General features: G+C 47.3%; 1 protein-coding gene across 1 annotated transcript; it reads right to left on the bottom strand.

Annotated features, from left to right (window-relative positions):
• Positions 1-1,185: 1,185 nt before the first annotated feature.
• ppp2r1ba (protein phosphatase 2, regulatory subunit A, beta a) lies at positions 1,186-21,975 on the bottom strand. Its single transcript, XM_064350980.1, has 15 exons — positions 21,794-21,975; positions 17,503-17,593; positions 17,131-17,231; positions 15,642-15,874; positions 14,799-14,946; positions 14,493-14,648; positions 12,877-12,991; positions 12,712-12,782; positions 10,679-10,813; positions 7,230-7,403; positions 6,255-6,315; positions 4,092-4,246; positions 3,832-3,974; positions 3,443-3,534; positions 1,186-2,957 (listed from the first exon to the last, which is right to left on the bottom strand). The coding sequence occupies exons 1-15, from the start codon at positions 21,869-21,871 to the stop codon at positions 2,941-2,943; spliced, it is 1,770 nt and encodes a 589-aa protein (XP_064207050.1). The 5' UTR covers positions 21,872-21,975; the 3' UTR covers positions 1,186-2,940.
• Positions 21,976-24,453: the final 2,478 nt, after the last annotated feature.

Here is a 24,453-nt window from a genome sequence, read left to right on the forward strand (position 1 = left end):
AGCTCCTTAGAGTGTAATATTGATGGGACAAGTTGCACCAACCTCACAGGGTGGGATCAGTTCCGCCTGATCCGTTCATTCCTCTGTCCACCCATAAATCTCTTAAGCAGCACGCTGTGGCTACTACAGTGAATCACTACCCGCATGAACCATAGCAGCCATGATCACTTAAAAATATTCTATTGCTTTTATTAGTGCCCTCCCTGAGTGGACACACCTGTGTGGTCATTTTACACCAATTGGAGCCCATTCTCCCAAGCATCCAGGAACAGATTCCAGCGAAGGCCTCAGGAAGGAAGGAAGTGAAGGAGCAACTTTTGAACTACAAGTAAATGACTAAGTACTGATATTCAGGTGAAACATCTGACAATTGTTTTCTCAAAACTAGCCATGCTACCAGAAGCACGTAATGTACTTTAGGTAATTCTGAGAGGGCTAGCATATTCTTCACAATCAGTGGCCAAAATTTGAGATTTCAGTCTGCCTGTTGCCTCTGCTGAGACAGGACAGCTCTCACAGATGGGATGAATCTGGTTGCCATGATCCTTGTATCTAATGAATGGCCTCCACTACACCTGGATGTTCCTTAGTCAGGCAAAGTAATGCTTTGCTCACCCCATTATTCAGGCTGCTGTGAAGCGCTTTCAATCACTAACTCACATGAGCCAATCAAAATATATTGTGGGGCATGGCAAAAAACAAATCAGTTGGTCAGTAACACACTACAGCTCCACCCAGTGAGGCCCACACAGCCTCATTCCAGTTAGCTCACAAAGAGATTTGTTTTCATTGGCTGGCGGCTGAATATTATTACAAACAAACCTCTGAACACTAATTAAGAGCTCATGCTGCTTCCAAAACAGCAGGGAGCTGGAAACCCAGACAACCTCTGTCAACTGGATACGCTCAGAAACAAGCCCAGAACTGGGTTATACCTCAAGGGCAAGGCTGGATTGGCTGACCCAGGATCAGTTGGGCTGAACATTCCAAGAGGCCCCTGTTCCTGGCAGCTTGTCCTCGTTATATCATCCTCAGATGAGGGACACTCTGCAGTGGCTGTTATTACAGACATTTTATTCTTTACGTGTATGCACGCACGAGTGCACGTGTGTGTGTGTGCGCGCGCGCGTGTGTGTGTACGAGAGAGATCCCTCGACAATGAAGAAGCAAAACCTTCAAACGGTATCACCATGTAAGTATTACTTTATTAGATTTCCCTCTTCATACATAGAAGTAATAGTAGTAGTAGTGTCCCATCTTTGGGAAGTTGGTGGAGGAGGCATTATTTTATTCAATACAAAACCGAAGCACATTCTAATGACACAGAACATTCAAGGTGAAAAGTCTATCAAATGGAGGTGGGGAATGTGTCAGGACAGGGGCAGCAAGCAGGTTAGTTTTGTTTCATTCATAAAGAGGGCAATGACTACTACCCCACTGAACCCTGAATGAGATATTACCCATAAACCCCCCCCCCCCACCCCCAGGACAGTACTATCCATTTTAGTTCTCTTGGCCACAGATAAGGGGAAGGGGGGGATGGGGGGGTCCATCTCTTACACATGTCCTCACTCCTCATGTGTATAGAGGACCAACTGACAGAACATCCCAAAAGGGAGACCATTTTAAAAACTCAGATCGTCTGCAGTCATGCAAACATAAAAGAAAGAAATCCGCACACAGAGGGGAAATAAATTTTAAAAGTGTGTGATGGACCCACCAAATGCTTTCCACACCTGGCAAGGACCAAGGCAACAAGGCATTTGGGTGCCAGTGCCACCTAAGAACACCAAAGTTTACACAGAGTATAGAGGTGGCCCCAGTGGTCAGTCTGAAAGGGGTCTGGAGAAAACGATTTACAATACTGGAAACTGGGAAAAATTAAAGCCCCCCCCCCCCACCTCCCTGAAATGCAGCAACGCACTGCAATGGTCCCAGGCGTGAAAGTTCTTTCATGGGGGGCATGATGCTATTAGCTGCAAATGGCTCGTATAATCACAGGACTGATGCAGAAAAGTGGTGGGCTGTGTGTGTGTGCATGTGCCTAGGGAGGGATGGAAGAATCTGCAGAACAAAGTCACATAAATACTCAGGAGCTTTCTTATCACACCTTGGGTGAGAGCAGATCTGAGCTAGGGGAGGGAAGGGATCAATCTGTTGTGTGCTGGCAGCTACTAGCTGTCAAAGAAGTTTTTCTGCTTGCAGAGACAAGTGCAAAGCTCTAAGAGAAAAACCAAAGCTGCAGAGGTGTCCGTCACAGGCACTGGGACTGAAAAAAACACATACTGATGGGGGAGGGGGGTGCAGACCAGCCAAAAACCAACAAGCAGGAGAAAAGACCACAGACACAAGGCACAGAAACCATCACATGCTTCTGTAGCCAGGACCAGTGAATGGGTCAGGGTGTGTGTGTGTGCCTTTGTGTGTGGCGGCATCTCTCTAATGGGGGAATGAGGCTCCCTGAATCTCCCGAGTGGGAGGAGCTACAACATGCTGTCAATCACTGACTGATTCCAAACAGAAATTATTTTATTCATTTTATGTTACTGCAGAGCGAACCACTCTCAAATCAGCGACTGGTGGCCTGTTATAAGCACCCAACCATTACATGGATCACAAATCGTCATTCTCCCATTACGTGTGCGTGCGTGTGTGTGTGTGTGTGTGCGTGCGTGCGTGAGCTGTGTGTGTGTGAGAAAGAGAGACTGTCCACGGTATTTTACGTTCAAAGGATCTAGGATGTTTCTGAATGAAAGCAGCAGAATTTACAGCGTGTACACCGATGCGTCCCCTAAACATCTACAGCCACCCAAGCAGAAAGGAACCTTTCACAGCTCCGTGGTTTCACAAGCAGTCGGTTGATCCTGGATATCAATAAATACAGGTGTGGTGAGTCTCGGGGGGGGGGTGCTGTGTGCTCAGACTCGCAGACGTGCTCCATTAGGCCAGGGCGAGGACTGTGGAGAGACACAGAGACAGGGAGGGAGGGAGAAACGGAGGGATACAGACAGAGAAGGATGGGAGAGAGAGAGAGAGAGAGAGAGAGGAGGAGTGAGAGATAGAGATAGCCAAAAGGGGGAGAAGGGAAGGGAGAGATGTGTGAAATTTAATACAAGTGCAAGGATTACATCTGGCTCAGGTGGGATTGCTATTATACTGGAGATGTACATTTGCAAAAGTTTGAGAGGATCCAGAAGTTCCCATGATCAAATATAACAATAACTGACCACACCCTGGTTTTAATGCTCCACTTTGTTCACTGTGATCAACATGGTAATAAATCTGCTATATGAGGCTCTTCAGTCCTCCCCCACACTAATGAGAAACAACTTGCACGGCATTTCTTCCCTTCAGCATTCAAACTCTGATCCGTGTAATCGATCAGCAATCCCCCCCTCTCGCTGGAATAATGGAATGATCCGTGGCTCAGCCGGAGACATACCGCTTATGGCTTCCTGGGCGAAGTATTTCACGTCCATGTCCTGATCGTTGGCCAGCTTCTCCAGCACGGGTTTCACCTCTGTCTGCAGAGCGCTGTGGGTCACATGACACGTCAGGCTCCACCCTTCCCGCTTACCTTACCACCCTAAAACTTAGCAGGAGAAGCCCCTCCCCTCTTGCCTGCCCCATGGGACAGGCAGCTCCTTGCAGTTTTTCCAGTAGAGCATCAGATTTTCCCCATAACTAGTAAACTACCATTAGCACTGTACAGGTATATTAGGTATAAAAAAACTGAAGTTTAATCAAAGTGGATTTCATACAGAAGCTACTATAAGAGCTCAGTGGTGGCCAAGAGCTCAGGGGTCAGGGGTTAGGGGTCGGGATGCGTACTTGCTGTCGAGGACCGGGCCAATCTTCTGCAGGGACTTGGCCACGTTGAAGCGCACGTTGGCCACCTGGTCGTTGGACATCTTCAGGACGACTGGGAGCATCTGCTTGGTAGTGATCTCCTGCCCGCAGGCTTCAGACAGGGACTGTAAACAAAACCCAAAAAAACGGCTCCAGGATCTGCCGCCTACACAGGAGACTGTAAAAGGGCCCTGCTGAAAGCTGTGTGCGCTCGATGCGTAAGGGACGGCCGCGGGACTCACGTTGATGCAGAAGAGGGTGGTCATTCTGTGCAGGTAGTTGGGGTCATTGGACATCCCCAGCACCTTGGGAACGATGGTGTTCTGGGCCCACTCTGCTCCAAACTTCTCCACCAGCTTCATCAAGTTACAGGTGGCCGCCTCCCGGATGGCATACACTGTGAAAGACAGCATGATGTTTTGATATGATCATTCTTCTCTCCTCTTTGCCCTTCTTAAAATCCCCTTATTCTCTTGGTGTTGTTGTAAACTAATGTAGTGGTAAGCTGGGCCCTACTGATGTAATCCTACTGCTGCTCATGGCCCTGTGCTCACAGTAAGCGGTTGGAGGGAAAACGTTTGTTCACATCGATGTATCCTTCTACAACCAATCATGCCGCGCCGCCCAAAACCTGTAGCCCTCAATGTTTCTGCGAAAGCCAAGCACCTGCATATCAGGGCCCGGCTCGCAGCACATGCTCCGTCAGATTAAGCGCCTGGGCGCTCTGGAGAGAATTACACAGGTGAAGCCTTTCTGACAGGGCAGGAGTCACCTGCTGCACCCAAGAGAGTGAGCCAGTAACAGCACATCTACCCATCTTGCTCTTCACAACCGCATGCACGCGCATACAACCACACATACACACACATACATACACAACATACAACCACACACACATGCATATACAACATACCCCCCACACACGCGCGCAATTACAACTACACACAGAAACATACTTGCACTCTCGTGGCTTCGACAGGACACTCTCTCATTAAAACCAAAAGCTGCTATCCCTCCTGTCCTCACATTTTAGGAGGTCACATTTTATAGGCAGGGTGCTGCGGTTAGGGATGGGGGGGGGGGGTGTGTGACAGTGGCCTGGCACAAACATTTAATAACAAAGTTCCACTAGGGCCCATCCATCTGCCAGGGGCACTGGGGACACCTGCTCAGGGCAGAGTCCGGGGGCCCATTAGAGCCACAGCACACAGCCTCTTAGAGACTGTTTACAAACAGTCTGGGGGCAAATCTGGGGTCAGTGCTGATCAGAGCTGCTTTGACCAGAACTCTGCTGGTTCAGCTAGGAAATGTTTTCAGTAAGGAGGGAAAAAAACTCCTATATCTAATGGGTGATGATAAGACAGCCAATCAGTTGTAAGGCCACGTGAGCACACAATGCATTGTTCCCCCAATCACGTGGAAGCTCTAATGAGGGGCCCCAATAAAGAATGCTTGGGGAACAACTACAAAGGAGAGCCACGCCTTCCAAATCCCTACAGGCCACACAGGTATTTCACCCAGTTACTGAACTGATTATAATGCACATTTATAAGACAGCAGTGAAGAAGGGAAGGCCAGTTAGAAATGACAGGGCCAGACGCCTGTACCGTACGCAGGTAGAACCACAGCTACTCATCCACACAGAGAAACAGAGAAAGCCACTGCAGCCACAAGCCTGGGAGGTGCTCAGCAGTTCCTGTGCACCGCTTCCTGAGCAAACGTGCCTTTCATGCCATCGCCACCACCAGACCGTCACCAAGCTCCTAAAGCTGTCGCGTCAACGAAACCAAGAGCAGATTTTCAACTGACGGCATTGACTGAGTTTCTATTCGAGGGAAATAAAATTTTAAAAAAAAAAAAAAATCATTCTAGATTTTTTCAAAATTATGAACAGAACAGATTCACTTCCTACCAGCCCTGTCACCGCCCCCCTCCCAATGCAGCCGTGCAGCATAACACATGCAGGATCACCTGGTTCCCCCCTCCCCCCCCCCCATGGTGTGAGAACGGGTATGTCTCCGATTACAGCTGCGCTCAGCGCACTCCCCCCACCCCCCCCCGGAGCCCGTCGGCCACGGAGACGACCTACATATCACACCGCACGTCTGCTAGCTCCGCCCTCTCTGCCAGCATTCCGCCACCTCAGCACGTCTCTGCCAGAGCCTGGCCCCTCCCACTCAGCAGAGATGGGCCCCTTCAACAGAACAGGGGTCCAGCCACCGAGGGCGTGAGGTGGCAACCCAAACACTGCCGGAGTGTGGTGGGGGGGGGGGGGGGATGGTGAGACGCAGGCTATGCGGACGTCAGCCCTCATCCTCCATTAAGAAATGTACTCGCTGTTTTACTACCTGCCTTCCTCAACTCCCCAACAATGTAACCGATTCATCCCAGATAAAAACACTCACCGTGGTCCACCAGCCACGCCATGCAGAGGGAGTTCAGCTTCTCGTCGAAGAACTCCACACCCTGTAAGAGGAGGAGAGTTAGCAGCGCGTGTGTTTGGGGAGGGGGGGGGGATTAACTGACCCACTGACCCTTGTGGCATCAGGCTGCCCTGCAAACAGCATTTCATCAGGGCTTTACAACCTTGTCATCGCTGTGATCGCGTTACACTCCATCTGGTCAGACTGCCGTTGCTCAGAACTGAAGACGGCCGGCTGGCCAGCGCACTCTCACACACGGAATGACAAACCAAGCCCACCACAGCCAAGCAGATGCACCCAATACACGCGTATGAGACCATGCATCAGATCTCATACTAAAAAGCATTTGCGATGCTTTCTCCGAGATGGTAGATGTGAAGACACCTTCCACCCTCTTTCTGCGGGCCAGGTGTGGACTTATTTGCCAAGTCTTCAGTCAAAGGCTGAAAGGCTGAGCTCATAAGACGACCTGATGCCCTGATCAAGGTCCTTTAACCAAAATAAATGAGCCGTGTCAGAGAGAAACACACAGATGCACACCCTTCTGTACGTGCGTTTTGAGCGCACGTTGAGCACAGTGAATCTATGTAATAATACCATGCAAGAGCACGGCCAGACACACTTGGGTCTACACCCTTTAATCTGCGCCACATCGCGATAAAGCTTTGCCAGGCGATCGGGTATGAGCTGCACACTCCTCTGGGGGATGTGTAGCCATGAGCAGAGCCACCACGGCTCGCCGACGGACCTCGGAGTGAACAGACGCCGCGGCCGGCTGCATGCTTTTAGGAGGCCCGCTGTGGCAGCCAGCAGCCTTTACATGGGACAGAGGACACTGCAGTGCTGGGGATGGCCTAGCCTTGACCAGGCTTCACCAATCTGGGAGATGTGGAAAGGAGCACGAGATTTAAATGGTTTTGGGGCGGGTCTGGGGAGGCGAAGGGGGCGGAGACTCACCAGCTGCCCTGCCAGCAGTGGCATGTACTCGATGATGGCCAGCCGGACCCTCCACTTGGCGTCCTCGGCCAGCTCCACGATGGCGGGCAGGAGGGACTGAGACAGCTGGCGGATCCCGATCACCTCGTTCACGCAGTCCAGGTTGGAGATGATGTTCAGGCGCACCTCCGGGCACTGCAGGACGTCACAGAAGTGGGGGGAGGGCATAAACATCTGGAATCCCTGTAGTGGTCATGCTTCACTAAGCATTATAACTGCTTGTATGAAATTAACTCTTTTATTAAGATTTGTTCTTTTCAGTCATACATATGAAGTAGGGCTGTCACTTTCGTTCGATAATCAAACTTGCTGGAATCTCAGAAAACGTTTACATTTTGTATATGTAATTGCGAATTTGTAATCCCGTTGTCTAGGTGAAATAAGAAGCCTAATTGCACACCGCGCTCATCTGTGTCGCGCACATAGTAACGCTCAATATCAAAGAGACTGATAAAGAACAAGCCATGTTATTGTTTTGTCTGGAGAGTACACTGTAGCCTAAAAAGAAAGTTCATGTGTCGGTCAAGCTATCTGTAGGCTGTACATTCCAAATGGAGGAGCCAAGAACAACTGAAACTCCACCGCACCTCAGCAGTGTCATTTAGAAATATCATGGGTTCTATGCCACTGGAGACAAAATAATAACCAAGGAGAAAGTCGCCTGGAGAATACGCAAGCAGCAACTACCCTACTAACCCTCCAGCGGCACACAATTATTTCAGCTCGGTCAGTTTAGTTTAAGTAAGCCATGACATTGTTGCAAATTAATGAGGGACTCAAGCGTTATAATTCTTTCTTGCAACAGTTGATTTACAGAGTCATTATATTGCTGTGAACAGCATCACTGGTATTGTTATGATCTTCCCTGGTTTTATTTTAACAAAACTTCAAGATATTGTCGTCATTATTTCTGTTATGGCATAGCGCAATTAAGCTATTTAGTGACAGGTTTAATGGGAAAATTAAAACTAGAACATAATTATACATTTTATTAACATGTAATAGCAGAAAATTTGAACAAATTTTAAATTACCATTCACTTTTCTTGAACAATAAAAGAAGATGTTCAGCAGTAAGCACCAATCAAATGCCAAGCCTACAGCCCTTATGAGATGGCTTCCTAAACACTCAATTCTGTAGATTTTATTCTGCAGGCTGAACTACGGTAGCATTCATAAATCATCCTTGTGAAAGCCACTGATTCTGTGTCAGGCCCAATACGCCAAACTAATCGCTTTCCAGGGCTTCATTTTCAAAGCATTGGACAGCCAAGCATCAGCTCATCATATGAAGGGTCAACTACAAACGCAACCCGACATATGCGTGGTTTCCCCTGGGAGCAGCTAACGCAGCACGGCCCAAGCGTAGCCGTCTCCAAAGAGCGGGCGCTTTGTGGTTCAGAAGCATACAGCCTCCAGAGACACGGCCACGCGCGCTCAACGCGGTCGCTAAAATCGCCAAGTCCGCCACCTCCCGCGGCGCCGCCAAACTCTTCCAATTAACACTTAAAAAGTGCAAGAAAACAGAAGCTGTTCCTTGGCAGAAGGAAAGGTTTCTTCTCTCTCTCTCTTTTACCCTTAATTTCAACAGACTTTGGACAGCCCGTTTGCACGTTCGTGCTGACCCTTGCGGGTTCCTCACTGGGCACAGGGAAGCGTGCACTCCCCTCTGAAATGTGTCATCTCAAGCAGTGCGCCAGTGCAGCAGGCGCCGAATCGAGACGACTCGTGTGCGGTGCGCACGGACAAACTGCTGTTGCCCAGGTGACCCAGGGAGCTGGGAGGGCAGGCATGCGAGCAGAAGACACCTCCCCAACCGAAACCCCTCCTGCCCCAGTTGATGCTCCAGACAATTTTAAGCAGCACCGTGTCCATTAGCGCCATACAGAGCAACAGCCCCGGCTTCCTTCCTTAAACTAGTAATACCGCCTCGCGGTTGTATGCCTCCGCCAACCAAGGCAAAAACGTGTTTTGTGAGGTCACAGTGACCTTGACCTTTGACCGACAAAATCTAATCAGTTCATCCTTGAGTCCAAGTGGACGTTTGTGCCAAATTTGAAGAAATTCCCTCAAGGCGTTCCTGAGATATCAGGTTTACAAGAATCGGGATGGACGGACGGAGAACCCAAAAACATAATGCCTCTGGCCACGGCTGTGCATAAAAAAATGAATGAAGAAGGAACATGTCCAATAGAGCTCCTCCGTCAAGCACCATCTTGAGGATATGCAGAAAGGATAAAAACATTCTGTCTTCTATGCACATCTGACGTTGCCAAGTGTTTGTTGTGTGTACTACGCGAAGCGAGCAATGCAACACCTGCGGAGGATGAGAGAAGCGCGTCTGAATGGAGAGACGGGCGCCCGTCCGAGCCGCGCTGGCGTCGGGCGGCGGGGCGTTTTATATGCTAATGCCCGGCGCGGTGGGCCGGCAGGATAAAACGACGGGGCCTCGGCGGGGTCCGGAGCGGGGCGCAACGCGGCGCGAGGGGCCGGCCTCCCCTTCCTGTGCGTCAGCCAGCCGCGGCCCGGCACCTGGGCTCTCTATAGAGCTGCTAATTTTTCCCCCGCTGCCTTTGGGACACTTGAAGGCTGCCGCCTCCTTGGAAATCAAGCGGGCCGCGGCCTTTCAAATTTAAATTTTTTTGCTTAAAAAACCGCCGAATGACAGGGGGGAAGGGGGGGGGGGTTTAATCAAGCCCCTCACTGCCCAACAAGAACATCGCGCGGAGCGGCCCTTGGAGCTAGACCCGCTGAACCCCCTGTAAAAACAGAGCGTTCAGTCGGGACTGAACAGGAGGCCCTGGGCACACAGAGGAAAGAGAACCACTGTCACATGATTGACGCCAGTCTCATCCAACATACTCCTGCATCAGTTTTCAGACAGGCATTGCAGCAATCCAACCATACTGGTGAGTCATTCATTTCATGTCCTCAACAGCCAAATCTAAATTGCAGGCACATGAATACAAATGTATGTGCGCTCCTGGTGTTTTCTGCCATTATATTGTCCATGGTGATATTGTCCATTTTCTTCAGCGAAGACTTGGGGATCGCATGATCACATTATGCACTGCAGCATTTTGTGATCAATGACCATTAAACAGAATACCACTCAAAAGTATTCTCGAAGAGTCTGCGACCTCAAACACCACATAATTATACACAAACTGGATCCATGTCAAACCACAGAGAAGCACATCCAAACAGGCGAGGCTATGAGAATACTTTGCATTAGCACGCCCACGGGAAGACAGAATAAGTAGCGCTGAGAGGGTCCAGAGCCATCGAGGCACCTGGGAAAGTGGGCGAGGTAGGGTGGGCGGGGCAGGGCGGGCGAGGTAGGGTGGGCGGGGCATGGCGGGTGGGGCAGGGCAGGAGCAGTGAGGAGCTCAGGGAGGAGCAGCGGCTCACCTCGTCCTTCAGCTGGGCCAGGAAGAGCGGGAGCAGGTGCTCTATGGTGTTGTCCTTCCCCAGGATGGTGGAGAGGCCCATGATGACAGAGGCCAGGGCGGATTTCACGTGCTGGTTTGTGTCCGATACCAGCTCCTGTCAGAGAAAGGGAGAATGAGAACGCTCCCAAACACACCCACCCATCAGCAATGCCACCCACCCGCACACAAACACATGTACGCACACACAGCATCAGTTTAATGATGAGGTCCAATGCTAACTGACAAATGCGTCTCACAAAACACAAAAGATGATGTCATTCTACCAAAATCAAAACGTACATCTCTCTTTAAAAAGTTGCATAAAGGAATACCATGAAGTGAGATAAAAGTTCAAAGACAGCTTCTTAAAATATCCAGAGGGCTCACCAAGATTTACCGATTAAATTAGGACAACTGTAAAAGGTAGAACAAAAAGCAGTTGCTTGGCTCCAGGTCTACGGAACTACTCAAAAATCCCCAACTCAACGGCGCCCTCTGCTGTCCGCTCCCAGGGGCAAAGTTGAGCGCGAAGCTCAGGGTGAAACGGGGCAGACAGCAGTTTGCCTAGGCAGAGAGGGGCTGGCAACCTGAGGTGACCGTCCTCACTGGAGAACAGCTGACTCATTCCGCGAATGCCTGGAAAACCTCATTACGAGTCCCAAAGACGACATGATCCTCCCCTTAAGCCCTGCGTACCGCGTGCGCTCACCAGCCAGCCGTGGGCTGCGAGCAGCAGAGGAGCGGGTTTACACAACCTGGACCGAGCCTGGAAGGCATTCCCAGGAAAAACCGCCCGGCGGTTTCTGGTTCATGCATGTCAGCAGTACATGTTGTCAAGGTAAATATGACACTCGTACGGGTTGCCTTGGCACCCAGATTTCTGTCTGGCTCAAACTGCTCGGGATGAAGAGGACAAGCGTGGCAACGGCGTGCCGTGAGCTCATTCTCAGCTGAACAGGCCGGACAGGTCCGCCCCAGGCGTAACCCTCATTCATGAGCTACAGTCAAATCCTACCGCAATTCTGCACCACCAATTGGACCACGGCCAATGTAGCACCCCAGAAACGCATCAGTTTGGCACCGTTAGTTCTTATGAACAGAAAGTGCACATTTTTACATGCCAAATCTCCTTTATATACATTTTCATTTCAAACACAGTCATGCATTCCATATTTAAGAGGACTAAATACATCATTTTTATATCCCCTTGAATATAACGGAGGCTCAAAATGAGACCAACAGATCCTTCACGGATTTCATTTTCATCCGTCTTAATAAAACTGGAGAACAAAGGGCAACATTAAAAAGATTTTCAGGAAATTTAAGACAGTTCTGCGCAGAAGTTCAATACACTGAACATTCAGATCGGTGGTGATAGGGGGAAAAATAAATATTTCCAGCTCACGTCAGTCACGCACGTTACGTGTAACACGGATACAACAGCAAGCCGGAGATCATTTCTGCAGGACAGTCCCAGGTGCCCTTTCATTCTCCCACGGTTACTCAACCTGCAGTCAGCAATCGCGTGTCAAGGGAGACAGCGCACGATTGGCCGCAGGTAAACTAGCTGGGGGAAATGGCCCGAGTGGCTTTGTGCCAAGTGTCAAAGATCACTCAAAAACCAGCCAAGAAAGCACTCTTCAAAGTCATGCCAGTTCATTCTGCACACACAGCTTCAACCGTGACAGCTGCTTCCTTAAATTCTACAGCTTTTCAATTAGAGAGGGGGCCCCACAGGGCCTGGTTATAGCTGGACCCACCCAGAATGCATTGCAGGTGCACATACAGCATTCCTACTCAAAATCAGATTAATATTTCACTCCTGCATTCTTTTCTACAAAAACAAAAACAATTTAGTTTTTATTCAGTATGAATAAGTGTTGAGATGACACATCCAGCATCACAATAAAATAAGTGTGACAGGCTATGATCCAACATGGATCGTAAGTGATAAGTGACGAAGAGGGCGGAGCTGAAGGAGACTGGCAGGAAGAAGGGGGCGGGGCCTCTCACCTTCACACAGGGGAGAATGTGGCTCATGATGATGGTCTCTTTGCTGTCCTCTGGTAAATTCTCACAGAACTCTGAGGGGACACAAACACGCGCGTCAGCGAAAGACTCTGCTGCCGGACCAGGTCGCGGCCGAGGGGCCCCGAAACGCTGCGGCTCGTCACTCACCTTTCACCTTGTTGGCGGCGGCGGCCCGGACCTCCGCCTCGCAGTCCTTCAGAAGGTTCTGGAAGGCCGGAACCAAGTCGTTCTTGGTGATCTCTGGCCCCACAGCTTTCTGGAGCTGCACAAGCAGAGATACAGAATGGTAAGTAATGGTCCGGCACCGACACTGGTTACACTTGCATCCCCTAGCATACAGGCCTAACGGGAATCATGTCCATTCTCAATGTCTTCCACAGAACCGACAGACATGGAGAACCGGTCAGCATATTTCCAATACCCTGCGCAATATGTGCGCATTGAAAACAGAACATCAGACAGGAAGCGAACGCAGTCATCGACACCACCCACAAATGAAATCCCTTCGCTTTTCACGCCTGTCTGGCAGCTAACTGCAGCCTATGCAGCACTTAGCAGAAGGAAAGAACTGCCAGCCTGAATGCGCGTCAATACATCAGTCAAAGAAAAACACGGTTATCAAGGCAGCCTGGCTGTTTGTGAAGGGTGAGAGGGGACTGGAGGTAATTTAGAACCGGAGAGGTTAAAAACATTAGACACGTCCAAATAAGGTATAATCCTTAGCGTGCGCGCGTCATTCCTCTGAAAATCATGCCGTCAAAAGTTTACAGTGACTCACAAACTACTGATTTCTTTCTTTCTTCTTGCTTTCTGTTACGTTTCACATAGGCGGCGTTAAAATGCTATGCCCACTCGACGCAGCGGTGACGTGGACCAGAGGCTTAACAAGACAGGAAGCAGACGGCTTCTTCCCCGTCTCACCGGGGAACATTCACCCAGCCGCACAGATTGCCAATAATAACGCGGACAAACAAAGTGATCAGGGTTTCCATGGTTACCCATCACCGCGGCGCAGAACGCACAGGTTCGGCGCCCCTGACGCAAGCCAACGCCTTCCGCGCGCGACAGCGGCGGGGTGTCGGGGGGGGCGAGTAATCGTCACCGACGGCGCTCGGCTGCATGATCGCCCTCGGGAAACGCTGCGTTCGTGCGGCGTTCCTGAGGCTCGCCGTGTGAACAGAAGGTTAAAGGTCAACATCCCTGTTACTACTGCTGTGCTCGTCAGCAAGGTAATTAGCCTGGATTCCTTTCGCATGTGTCCAACTGCCTCATTGTATTAGCTGCTGCGATGCCAGCCTTCCTGAACAACACTCTCTAATGAATATGCACAATACAGAAAGAAACAAAACGTATAGTAAATAGCTGAATGAGTACTTTAAACTGTATGCATTAAGTATTCCAGGTCAGGTGGGCTGAAGGGTCAAAGTCTTGAGCCTGCTTGGACAAACGGTACTGCAGGGTTTAATGGTTCACAAAGGAGGATCATGGAGCTGATTGATGCAGAGGGTGAGAGAACATCTTCCCCACGCTGGGCTCCTGCAGCAGTGCTGGCCCCGGACCCCGGGCCCCGGCAGGCCCAGGGCTCAGTCGGGGGAAGGGGAAAAACTGTGTGCCCCCCAGTCCCCGTCCCCTTTGCGTACTAGTGACGCCAATAAGGAAACGAAGACAAAGGAAACCTTGTGAAGAGTCTGTATGCCTGCGCTTTGGATTATGCAAATGACAGTTTATGTGCAGTCACCGCCGGTCCCCTCCCTACCCCTCACCTCGGAGAACTTGTCGGCCACCATGTAGCGGACCCTCCAGGACTTGTCCTCGGCGGCCTGGCGCAGGGTGGGCATCACCAGCGTCTCCAGGTCCTCCTGGGGCAGCAGGGTGGCGATGCTGACGCACGCCTCCACAGCCAGCAGGCGCACAGAGTCCTGCGTGGGGACGGGACAGGGGAACAAGTCAGCGTCAGTGTACAGCTATCGATAAAACATACTGAAATAAAAATGTATTAAGCATGCTCCATTTCCCTGAGGCTCCAGTGGGGCCAAGCTGGAACGGCCCCGCCCACTCAAAGCGTTTACCTGCTCGTCGGAGGCCAGGGCGGTGAAGAGGGAAATGATGTCGCTCTTGACGTAGTCCAGCTCCAGGACTTTGGCGAACTCGCCCAGCTTGGAGGCGGCGGCGCGGCGCACCATGGGGGTGTCGTCCGAGCACAGGGTTCGGAAGTGCCTACGGGGCGGAGAAAACCCAATTAAGAAACACCCTCAGGGCCACGCCCACTCGGGCCCCGCCCACAGCGACCTCGTCCAGGACACGGAACTAAAAAGCTGACGGCTAGAACTAGGTATTCAGCACATCGAAGCCTCTGGAGCGATGGGGATGCCAGAAAAATGAGCTCTGCTCAGCTTGCCAGCAGTACCGGATATCACAATCAAAACAGACCTCAGGAATGATCAAATCCGCTTTGATAACTAAATGCATTATGACTAAGACAGCTGCCCAACCAAACTAGCAACCAAGTGAAAGCTGTTTTTGGCAGACATTTAATTATTGAGCTTTGCCACAATAGTCAGACCATCAGATAAATGAATAATGTCATATTAGGGGTGTCTACACCCAGAATATACTACCGGGCCTAATTTTAACCCCTATACAGTATATTACAGTCTTATCACAATACGCAAGTGTGTTTTTGGTAGGCACATCAAAAGCTCTCCAAAAAAATCACCTGAAAACACATTATCAATGAATGACATAGTCTAAAGTTAGACATGACCTAAGTACAATCCAAAGGTGAGCGGAGCATTCTTCCCCTCATTCTATTGGTTGAAACGCTGCATGGCAGTGAGGTGTGGAGGCAGGGGGAAGGACAGCACTATAAACAGTCACGCGCAGAGCGCAGGGAGAGGAGGAGGGGCACGCACTGGCGGATCTCGGCCTTGACGGTGCTGGAAACGCGGGGGTAGCAGACGCTGAACAGGCCGCAGGCGGAGGTGCGGGAGGTGAACCAGTCCCCGCTGGCCAGCCTCTTCACCAGGGGCTCGAAGTGCACCTCCAGGTCCACGGGGGAGTGCTCGTGGGAGATCTTGCGCAGGGACTCCACGGCCTTGTCCCGCACCACCGTCTCCTCCACGGTGGCCAGGCTCTCCAGGGGGGGCTGAAAAAGGGAGGGGGGGGGGGGGGGGGGGGGGGACGACACAGTCAGCACTGCAAAGCCTGAATTTTACTGCATCAGGCACTTTGTCTTGTATTTAATGATTCCGTTATCCCCTGTGACCAATTGATTTCTTGTTGGCAGCACTGTTCTATGAATCAACTCCAGTTTGCTTCTGTGGACACTGCGTAGCCAGTGCCATTCAAGTGTTGGCGTGGGGGGTCAAAAAGCAGGGATGAATGCACTCAGGGCCATTGATCAATGAAAATAACGATCTTTTAAAAATACAAAAACAAATGCATTTTCTATGACTGAAACGATTATATATAAATACGATTATTTTATATTTGACTTTATTTTTATTCGCACACAGTTTTAAAACAGAGGACTTGACATGTTCAAAAGGTAAATATGAACATAGACCGTGCAGGATGAGGCTAGAAACCCAGAGGGGTTGATATGGGGCCTTACTCATCAGTATAAACAGAATAACTAATAAACAAACACAAGACAAAACAAAGGAAAGAAGAAAAAAAACTAACAAAGACAATACAGTAAAATGAATAAGATAAAAAAAAACAATGGTGCGTTAGCGTGTAAGTATGTGCGTGAATGAGTGCATGTGTGTGTCTGTGCAAGTGCTAGTTTGTTGCTTGGATTAATCAGAAAAAATATTTTTGGAATTGTAAAAAATAAGGATTCAGAGGCAATGCTATGATAATTATTCCAGATTATTACACCTTTGTATCTAAAATAACACTGACCATGGGTAGTGCGATAACAGAGAGGGTGAAGATTTGCCTTTTATGCTATGTGTGAACTTGGAAATAATTGATAAAACATTTGGGAATTCAGTTGGGAATATATTTGGGAAATGTTAAGGTCTTCCACAGCCAAGTCTCAGAATAGCTTTGTACACAATTAATAATAGTTAATATTACAAGATATCTACCTGGTTCACCATGTACTTACACACATGTACAAGATCTTGCTCATGCACTGTTGCATGAAAAATATTTGGCCCATGTACTCCAGTTTTAAAAAGAATCAGACCTCCAGTATGAAATAACACCAGTGTAGACTCACTGAGCATGGGGTATGACCAATTAATTGGATGTCATTTAAGAGCGAATCTGTGTGGCACACGTGCGCCATTGGATCAACAGCATTTCGCCGCTGCTCGCACAAGTAGGCCAGACAAGGGATGATGAAATTTTGGGCTGGAGACGTGACGTGTGGGGGGCGGGACGCAAGCTTACCAGCAGGCAGTGCACATACTCGGGACCTCCCACCAGCATGGTGAAGTTCCCCAGCTGCTCTGCCAGGGCGAGGAGCACCTCGTCCTCATCGTAGATGGTGTCTGCGGAGGGACAAACATGACAGGAGCACGCGGTATTAAAACGGCTGCGATAAAGCAGTGTAGCACTTACCCGACAAGCGACATGACGAATAACATACCACACAACGCATCCTCCTCTCCTACACAGCTATGAGACACAGAACACGAGTCATTCGTCACAGGTTGCCATTCATTCAACCTAAAATAGCCTGCGCAGGAGGCGGAGAGGTACTGCAGGTGGAACAGAAGAAGGAGGGGGGGGGGGGGAGGGTCTGTCTCCGTAGGGACGTACCAGTCAGGAAGGGGAGGAGTTCTGTGCGGGTCCTCTCTACGCCCAGGGCCAGGGCGATGGTGGACAGCTTCTTTATGCTGTTCAGCCGGAGCTGTGGAGGGGACAGAACAGGCAGTGTTAATGCTGAGACAGGGAGACTATTTAAGACAGAGAATAATACGTTCACAGCCCGGCTCTCAGGACTCCCTCTACAGTTAAGACCAGATTTGGGCCCAGAAGAGCTGTGACTGTACCCACTGTTATGAGCTGAAGAGCCTCTGTGTCTCTCCACAAATATGCTCAGGCAAGAAACGCATATGATGCTACAGCAATATCAGACTCATTTGATCTACAGCCCAAGTTGTCAGTATGAGCGGGATCTACGGGGCTGTGGTTAGAAAACTTTCGAACCTTAACCTAACTCGTGGGCTACAGGTCAAAACCATGGCCGATTAACCACAATTACTGTAGCAAACGCATCCAGCCATCAGCCGCGAATCTCCCGGACGCGCCCTTCTCCATTAGGTAATATGCTGGAACAGTAATGGCGGATTTCATTTTGTAGGTATGCTGTCATTGAAACATTTCCCAGCGCTTTTTTTTGGAGTAAATTAAGGTGCGTGAAGCATTAGAAGCTCTACAGGGTACCGAGAGAACATGCATTTACAGCTGGAAACGCAGTTCTCATTGAGGCTGCCATGGCAACCGATTAGCTATAATACCCGCCCACCAGCAGTTCCCACATCAGTGCGTCTGCAGATCCTTTCCGTTGCTGAAAATAAACACTGGTCTCCCCAGTACACCCTGCAGCATCAGCTTCTCACTACAGAAATAATTGCAGATTTTATTTTAATTAATTCATATATAATATATATATATATATATATAATGTTACACCACTGACGAAACTACCTGAGCTGAAGGCCCAATGACTTGCAGATTTAGACACCTAAACCCACTGTTGCAACAATGATGATGTGCTCTACCGGAAAGCCTATTTTTACTGTTTACATTGATGATTCAGAGATAACAACCTATTAGTCAGAGACTACAGGTGCGTGCCAGTTTGCCTCAGCCACACTGTTCCAACATCCCAGAGACTGTTCACCCTGAACACCAGCACAATTTCCCTTTCCAATGTGATGGAAGACACCAGAGTTATACTGGGCAACAGCAGTGACCCTTTAACAGTGAGTCTAGTGGCTTTTGCTTTCACCTTAAGATCAGAAATTGATTCAGGCCCAAGCAAACCAGGTGACCCGAGTTAACTGTATAATCAACTGCTTTAACTGATCAGTTACTGTGGTACTCAAAAGTCGAGTAACAACAGAATCCAGTGAGGACCAGTGGGCTACAGTAAATGAAATCCCGCCCCTTAAGCCAGCACTGGTCAATTTGGGGATACCGGCGTCTCAAGACCCGAGATTCCTCATGAATCTGTCTGTCTACCAGAGACAACCGGTCGCTCTGCAATGAGAGCATAAAACTGTCCGCACAGCAATTGTAATAATGAATACTGTAATCATTTAACATCATAGAGAAGTCTCAAAATGACAAGACATTACAGATCGTCTGCAACAAATGGCGACTGAATTCGTTACGCCTGAAATATGCCTGGGGAAATTAAACCAACATCCATAAATCACTGAGAGTCTGTACAGTAAGTGAAGATGGTATAACTAAGACTTGATCAATCACCTGCAACAGAGTCCCCTGAAGTAATGACTCACTCTCCACACACATAGCTTACACCAATGTGCAACTGACAAGTACACTACATAGTCAGCATAATGTATGGAGGACAATCAGCCAACAACTTTGGAATAAGACTCCTTGGCTCATTCCTGAAGTGAAAGCAGGTTACCAGCTATCTGTATACAGGACTAACCATTCCATGGTTGATTTTTACAACAATCTCTAGCCAAGTTTTCACTCCACATCAGGCATTAATAGGCATGAGGCAAAATATTGTAATATTGAATCTCACAAAGAAAAACAGGGTTTCCCAAAGGACAATAGCGGACGGGGAAGTGCCTCACAGGGTAAGCAGCAATGGCATGAAGCAGTGAGCAGTGGTATTCGCACGGTATAGCCAACACCTCACCTACACGGTACAGCCAACACCTCACCTATAGAACACACAACTACACAATGCCAACAGCACAGAACCATTTATTGAAAGGTTCAATATAGGATTACGGAGATCTGAGTCTGAGGTGTTATAGATTTTTCTCTGATGTTAGTGGAGGTGGAACACCTCCGCTAACGATACCTGGGGAAACCATGAGAAATATATCAGCGGCACAGAAAGTGTCCCGATTGTCTACATTTTCACCTCATTGTGAAACAAGAAAAAAAAAAAGATTTATGAATTCAATTCTGCATATTCACATTGTCAAACTGCGTCAGGCACCATATTTATATTATTTTAATTTTACCGGTTTATCCAACCTTTTGTGTTCCCACGTTCCCTTACTGAGGGGTCACGCTGAGGTCACTAACGCTGGGGTACCACACGTACCACACGGCTGAGACTAAAATCGTCTCGTAAAAACTATTCGACTTGATTTTGTAGCTTACATTATTAGGCTATGCATATTTAAGCACTTGGTTTTTAAACACAGGTGTTAATTGTTGACAACATGGACAAGCCCGCATGTAAAACTGCCAAAATCTTTGTTTTACCACTAAAACAAACTATTTTATTGTTTATAAAAATCAGTGACAAATGGCACTGATTTGAATTTATATTCTAGTTACATTTAATAAATCAAAAAAAGTTGAGCCCTGGGTTGCTTTTCTTCCACTCATTCAACATAATTTAGTTTTGCACAGCACCATGGGAATATTGCATCACAAACCCTATATCAGGATGGGCAGTGTATCATCTCATGGTAAAGCATTCCCCTCTAGGGTGAATTCGTTTGTTTTTTAACCAAAGAAAAATGGAAATATTCTAGCCACAGTGAAAAGGGCAGAGCAGCAAAACATCAATGAAGCTAGGCTAGGCCATTATATAGCCAGGAGCTAGCTGTATGAAGGAAGAGGGCAGTGTTGTGGAAGAAAACACAAAATTGCACCTTAACTCAACCATTGGTGGTAAACAGCGATACTGTGCACATACATAATTAATATTTTACAATGTGTTAGAAAAGGAACACTCCAGACTAATGGTGAAAAGTTCAGGGAAGACAATTGGTGACCTTTTGGCTTTAAATGTTGTCATTTTGCTTCAGTGTGACATATGCTGCGTGCATAGAAGATCTGATGTTGCAATGAAAGTCAATACAATAACTACTTCAGTTCAACAAGTTTAAAAGACAATACATAAAAATACTGGCTAGTGCACATGGTAGAGTCAAGTGAAGTTGTTCATTAATTACCAACTAATGTGGAATTTGCACTTCAGGCAAAACAATCCACCGCAGTACTCAAATTAGGCTACTTCGTAACTTTTCTTTAATATCAAACAATAAAAGGTAGCCATGTCAGCTAGTCGCACGAAGTAAAGCTAGCTAGATTATATTGACTCTGGTGCAGTGGGTATGTTTTCAGTCAAACGTGATGTTGAAAATTTGCACATCAACATAATAGAGGGTCAGGTGCAGCTTGCCAACTAGTGACGTAAGTTATAGACGTTGGTCCCGTAGATGGCAACAATTGATTAAATTTAATATAGGACGATACCTATCCAAATATAGCGATCGATAAGACATGAATGGATGTCGAGCAGAGCAGTGACATCAATGTTAGGTAACATTACTTGCAATGGCGATGTTACAATCATAATCACTATAATTAAAATCTGATTAAAATTAGTTTGTTAACGGCCTGGTCCAAATGTCTTTCGTTAGCATCCTTGTTAACAATAGCAGATTGATAACTAGCTACGGCCTCCAGAGCTTCACCAACGTAATCACTGTGCTTCCTAGCTAACCCACACAGAATCGATTAGCCAACCGAACCAACGTTGGCTAGCCCCGTTAAAGCCGTCCCTTCGATGAGCACCATTCATTCGATTACGCGCCGTTTATATACCCACGATCAAAACACATGTAAACAAAGAACCCACAGCGTGTCGTACTTCAACCAAAGTAACAGAAGACACCATCTCACAATCATAGTAGGGTTTCTAGCCGGTATTAGTCAGCAAGCCATCCAGCTAGCTTTATTGCTAACGTTAACCGGCTTTGATTTCTGTAACAGGCCTTTGCTGTAACGATAGTATTTAACCCAACGAAATTTGACCATTTGATGTGACAAATAAACCCGTATCCACGCAAAACTTGTGTAAATCGTTTTTGTCGTTTACCTGTACATCTTCGTTCCGTAGCTCGTCAATGAGCACTGCGATAGGGTAGAGAGAGTCGTCTCCATCAGCTCCCGCCATTTTGGATAAGATTTGCGGCTTCCGCCTGGTCCCGCTACGGGGTTTCTTGTCGGAGAGAACAGGGACGGTAGCAGCGCTGCGATGATTGGTCAATGGCAATGTATTGTATTGGATGAGCGAAAGGCGTTGGAAAAGCGATGCTACTTGAAAGCAGTGCAGGCTTGAGTAAGGTTGGTTTTTGTCTCTGCACCTGTAACATTCGACCACAAATTCAAATTACCAAAAAGAATATGTTGCTTGTAAGTATTTTTGTCCCTATTGTTTATCATTGTTTTGTTCAGTAATATTTTTTTCCTGCAATCATAGCTATTAGTGTGGCGTTGTTTCTATTGTTACTGTCCTTTGTGCTGATGACATCAAATCACTGTTTGATCAAAGCATCTTCACATGAAAGATTTTAAAAAGTTATTTAATATTTTGGTTTTGGAAAAGTGGATGGCAAAGCTGCATGGTGCAATTTTCAATCAGTTGTTGGATGCTCCGATATTAGTCCGGAGCTTTTTTGTAATCATAATTAGGGCCACCAGCTTGCCTCCCCTGGTTTCTCCCATGGTACTTCCGTCCTCCGTCAGCGGTCGCGATAGCTTATTTGTCAAGCGAGCCCCTTGTCAAACAAATATCCCATTTGTACAACCTCAATAATAATAAAGAAGTTGATACAGTAATTGACACTAATTAAGCATGGAAAATGACATGGTAGCCTGTTAAAATGTTTTAATATTCAACCTGAACAGTCCACTAAAATATGTTTCTGAAAACATTTGAGGTGAGAAATAGGCTATGTAGTTGCATAATCTTTATTCATATTTGATCTGCAATGCCTAGTTTGACAGTTTAATCTGAGTTTCATGTGCCAGGTGCAACTGTGCTATACAAATTAATTTGCATATTTAATACTTTATGTAAATGAGCTGGACACACCTACTCCACCCAGAATGCATCTTTCAAAATTGTGTAGTAGGTGGAGCCAGGCTGATACTGTGAGTGCCATTACACTTTAAGATCAGTGACCAGTTCAAACCCAAGAAACCAGGTGACGTGAGTTAACTGTGTAATCAACTGCTTTAACTGATCAATTTCTGTGCTACTCAAGTTCTGAGTAACAATGAAAGCCAGCAGACCCTGCAGCTCTTCAGGACCAGGACCAATGGCTCAGATACTGCTGTAATCCCTGCAGGTCACATGGTTGAGACAAACTGGGGGCCCTAATTTATAATGCATTGTCCTGCATAGTGGTCTTTTGGAGCCTATATTATGCTCCTGTGGTTTTTATATAAAACGCCTGCCAATTAAATATAGCAGGACCTAGTAAACCCCTGCAAATGAATTAAGCCAAGATGGAGAAAATAATTGCTCTTTTTATTAAACATACTGTAGGTTACTGCTGGGCCATAATGTTAAAACAAACATTTGTATTTCATAAATACTTGCACTTATGCTGTTTTTCAGCTCCAATTCTTGTTAAATTTGTCAAAATGAATTATGAATGACAGCTGCTTCTATAGGCTAAATCAGGGGTCCTCAATCTGATCCAGAAAGGGCCAGTGTGGGTGCAGGCTTTTGTTCCAACTGGGCAGTTACACACCTGATTCTACTAATCAAGGTGCTTAGCAAAGATTCCAAGGGGTTGATTAGTAGAATCAGGTGTGTTACTGATTGGCTGGAACAAAAGCCTGCACCCACACCGGCCCTTTCTGGATAAGATTGAGGACCCCTGGGCTAAATAATAATTATTGTTGTGAGTCATATAAGCCTGTGTGGCAAAAATGTATTTTGACCAGAATGCCTTAACGTAGTTTATTTCTTCCAGCTAATCTCGCTATTTCATCCTGCTTCTGTTACAAGTGAAATTATGAACAACATTGTTGTGTTATTATAGTGAGTTGGCATATTATGGCAAAAATAGTTTGTTTTTTTAAAAAATTGCGAGTGAATTGGAATAAAATGCAGATTTTGAAATGTCCTGCGTTTCAATGGGCTAGCATGACCACTGGTTTAGACATGGAACATCTCTATCCAGTACAACTCGCACTGTTGAATACAGCATATAGGCTAGCTAGTATTAGAACATGGTGTATATATGCAAGGGGTGTACTGCTTGATCGGCCGTGGACCAGGACTGGCCGGTTTTGCTCTATAACACACGATCAGTAACTGGCTGGTTTATTTTTATTTTGGCCGACTTGTATTCTGGTTGTATGATGTAAGAAATGTAAGCAGTCCATGCACAAGCTGCATTGGAATGCTGCTGCTATATCTTTCCCAAAATGTCAGTCATCTGGAAACAATACTAAATGTGTGAAGTGGACATTAAAAGTCAGTTTTTTTTTGTATTATTTTTCATCAATCCTATCGGTTTTGATGATATTTTATGTAATTGCTTCATTGTCAAGTTTTGGCTTTTTAGATTTTTTTGTCTTTCTCTTTTATGCCAGTAGCTTCACCACAGCGTCTATGGGGCATATCAAAATAGGCTACAGGTTCAATGTAGCTTCAAGCAAGTCTATATAAACCTGTTATTGGGAAGTGGAAATTAATGTGATTGTTGAAATTCATTTGTCAAGCTTAAAAATAATTGTCTG

The sequence above is a fragment of the Anguilla rostrata genome, chromosome 9 (assembly GCF_018555375.3).
Source record: "Anguilla rostrata isolate EN2019 chromosome 9, ASM1855537v3, whole genome shotgun sequence".
NCBI lineage: Eukaryota > Metazoa > Chordata > Actinopteri > Anguilliformes > Anguillidae > Anguilla > Anguilla rostrata.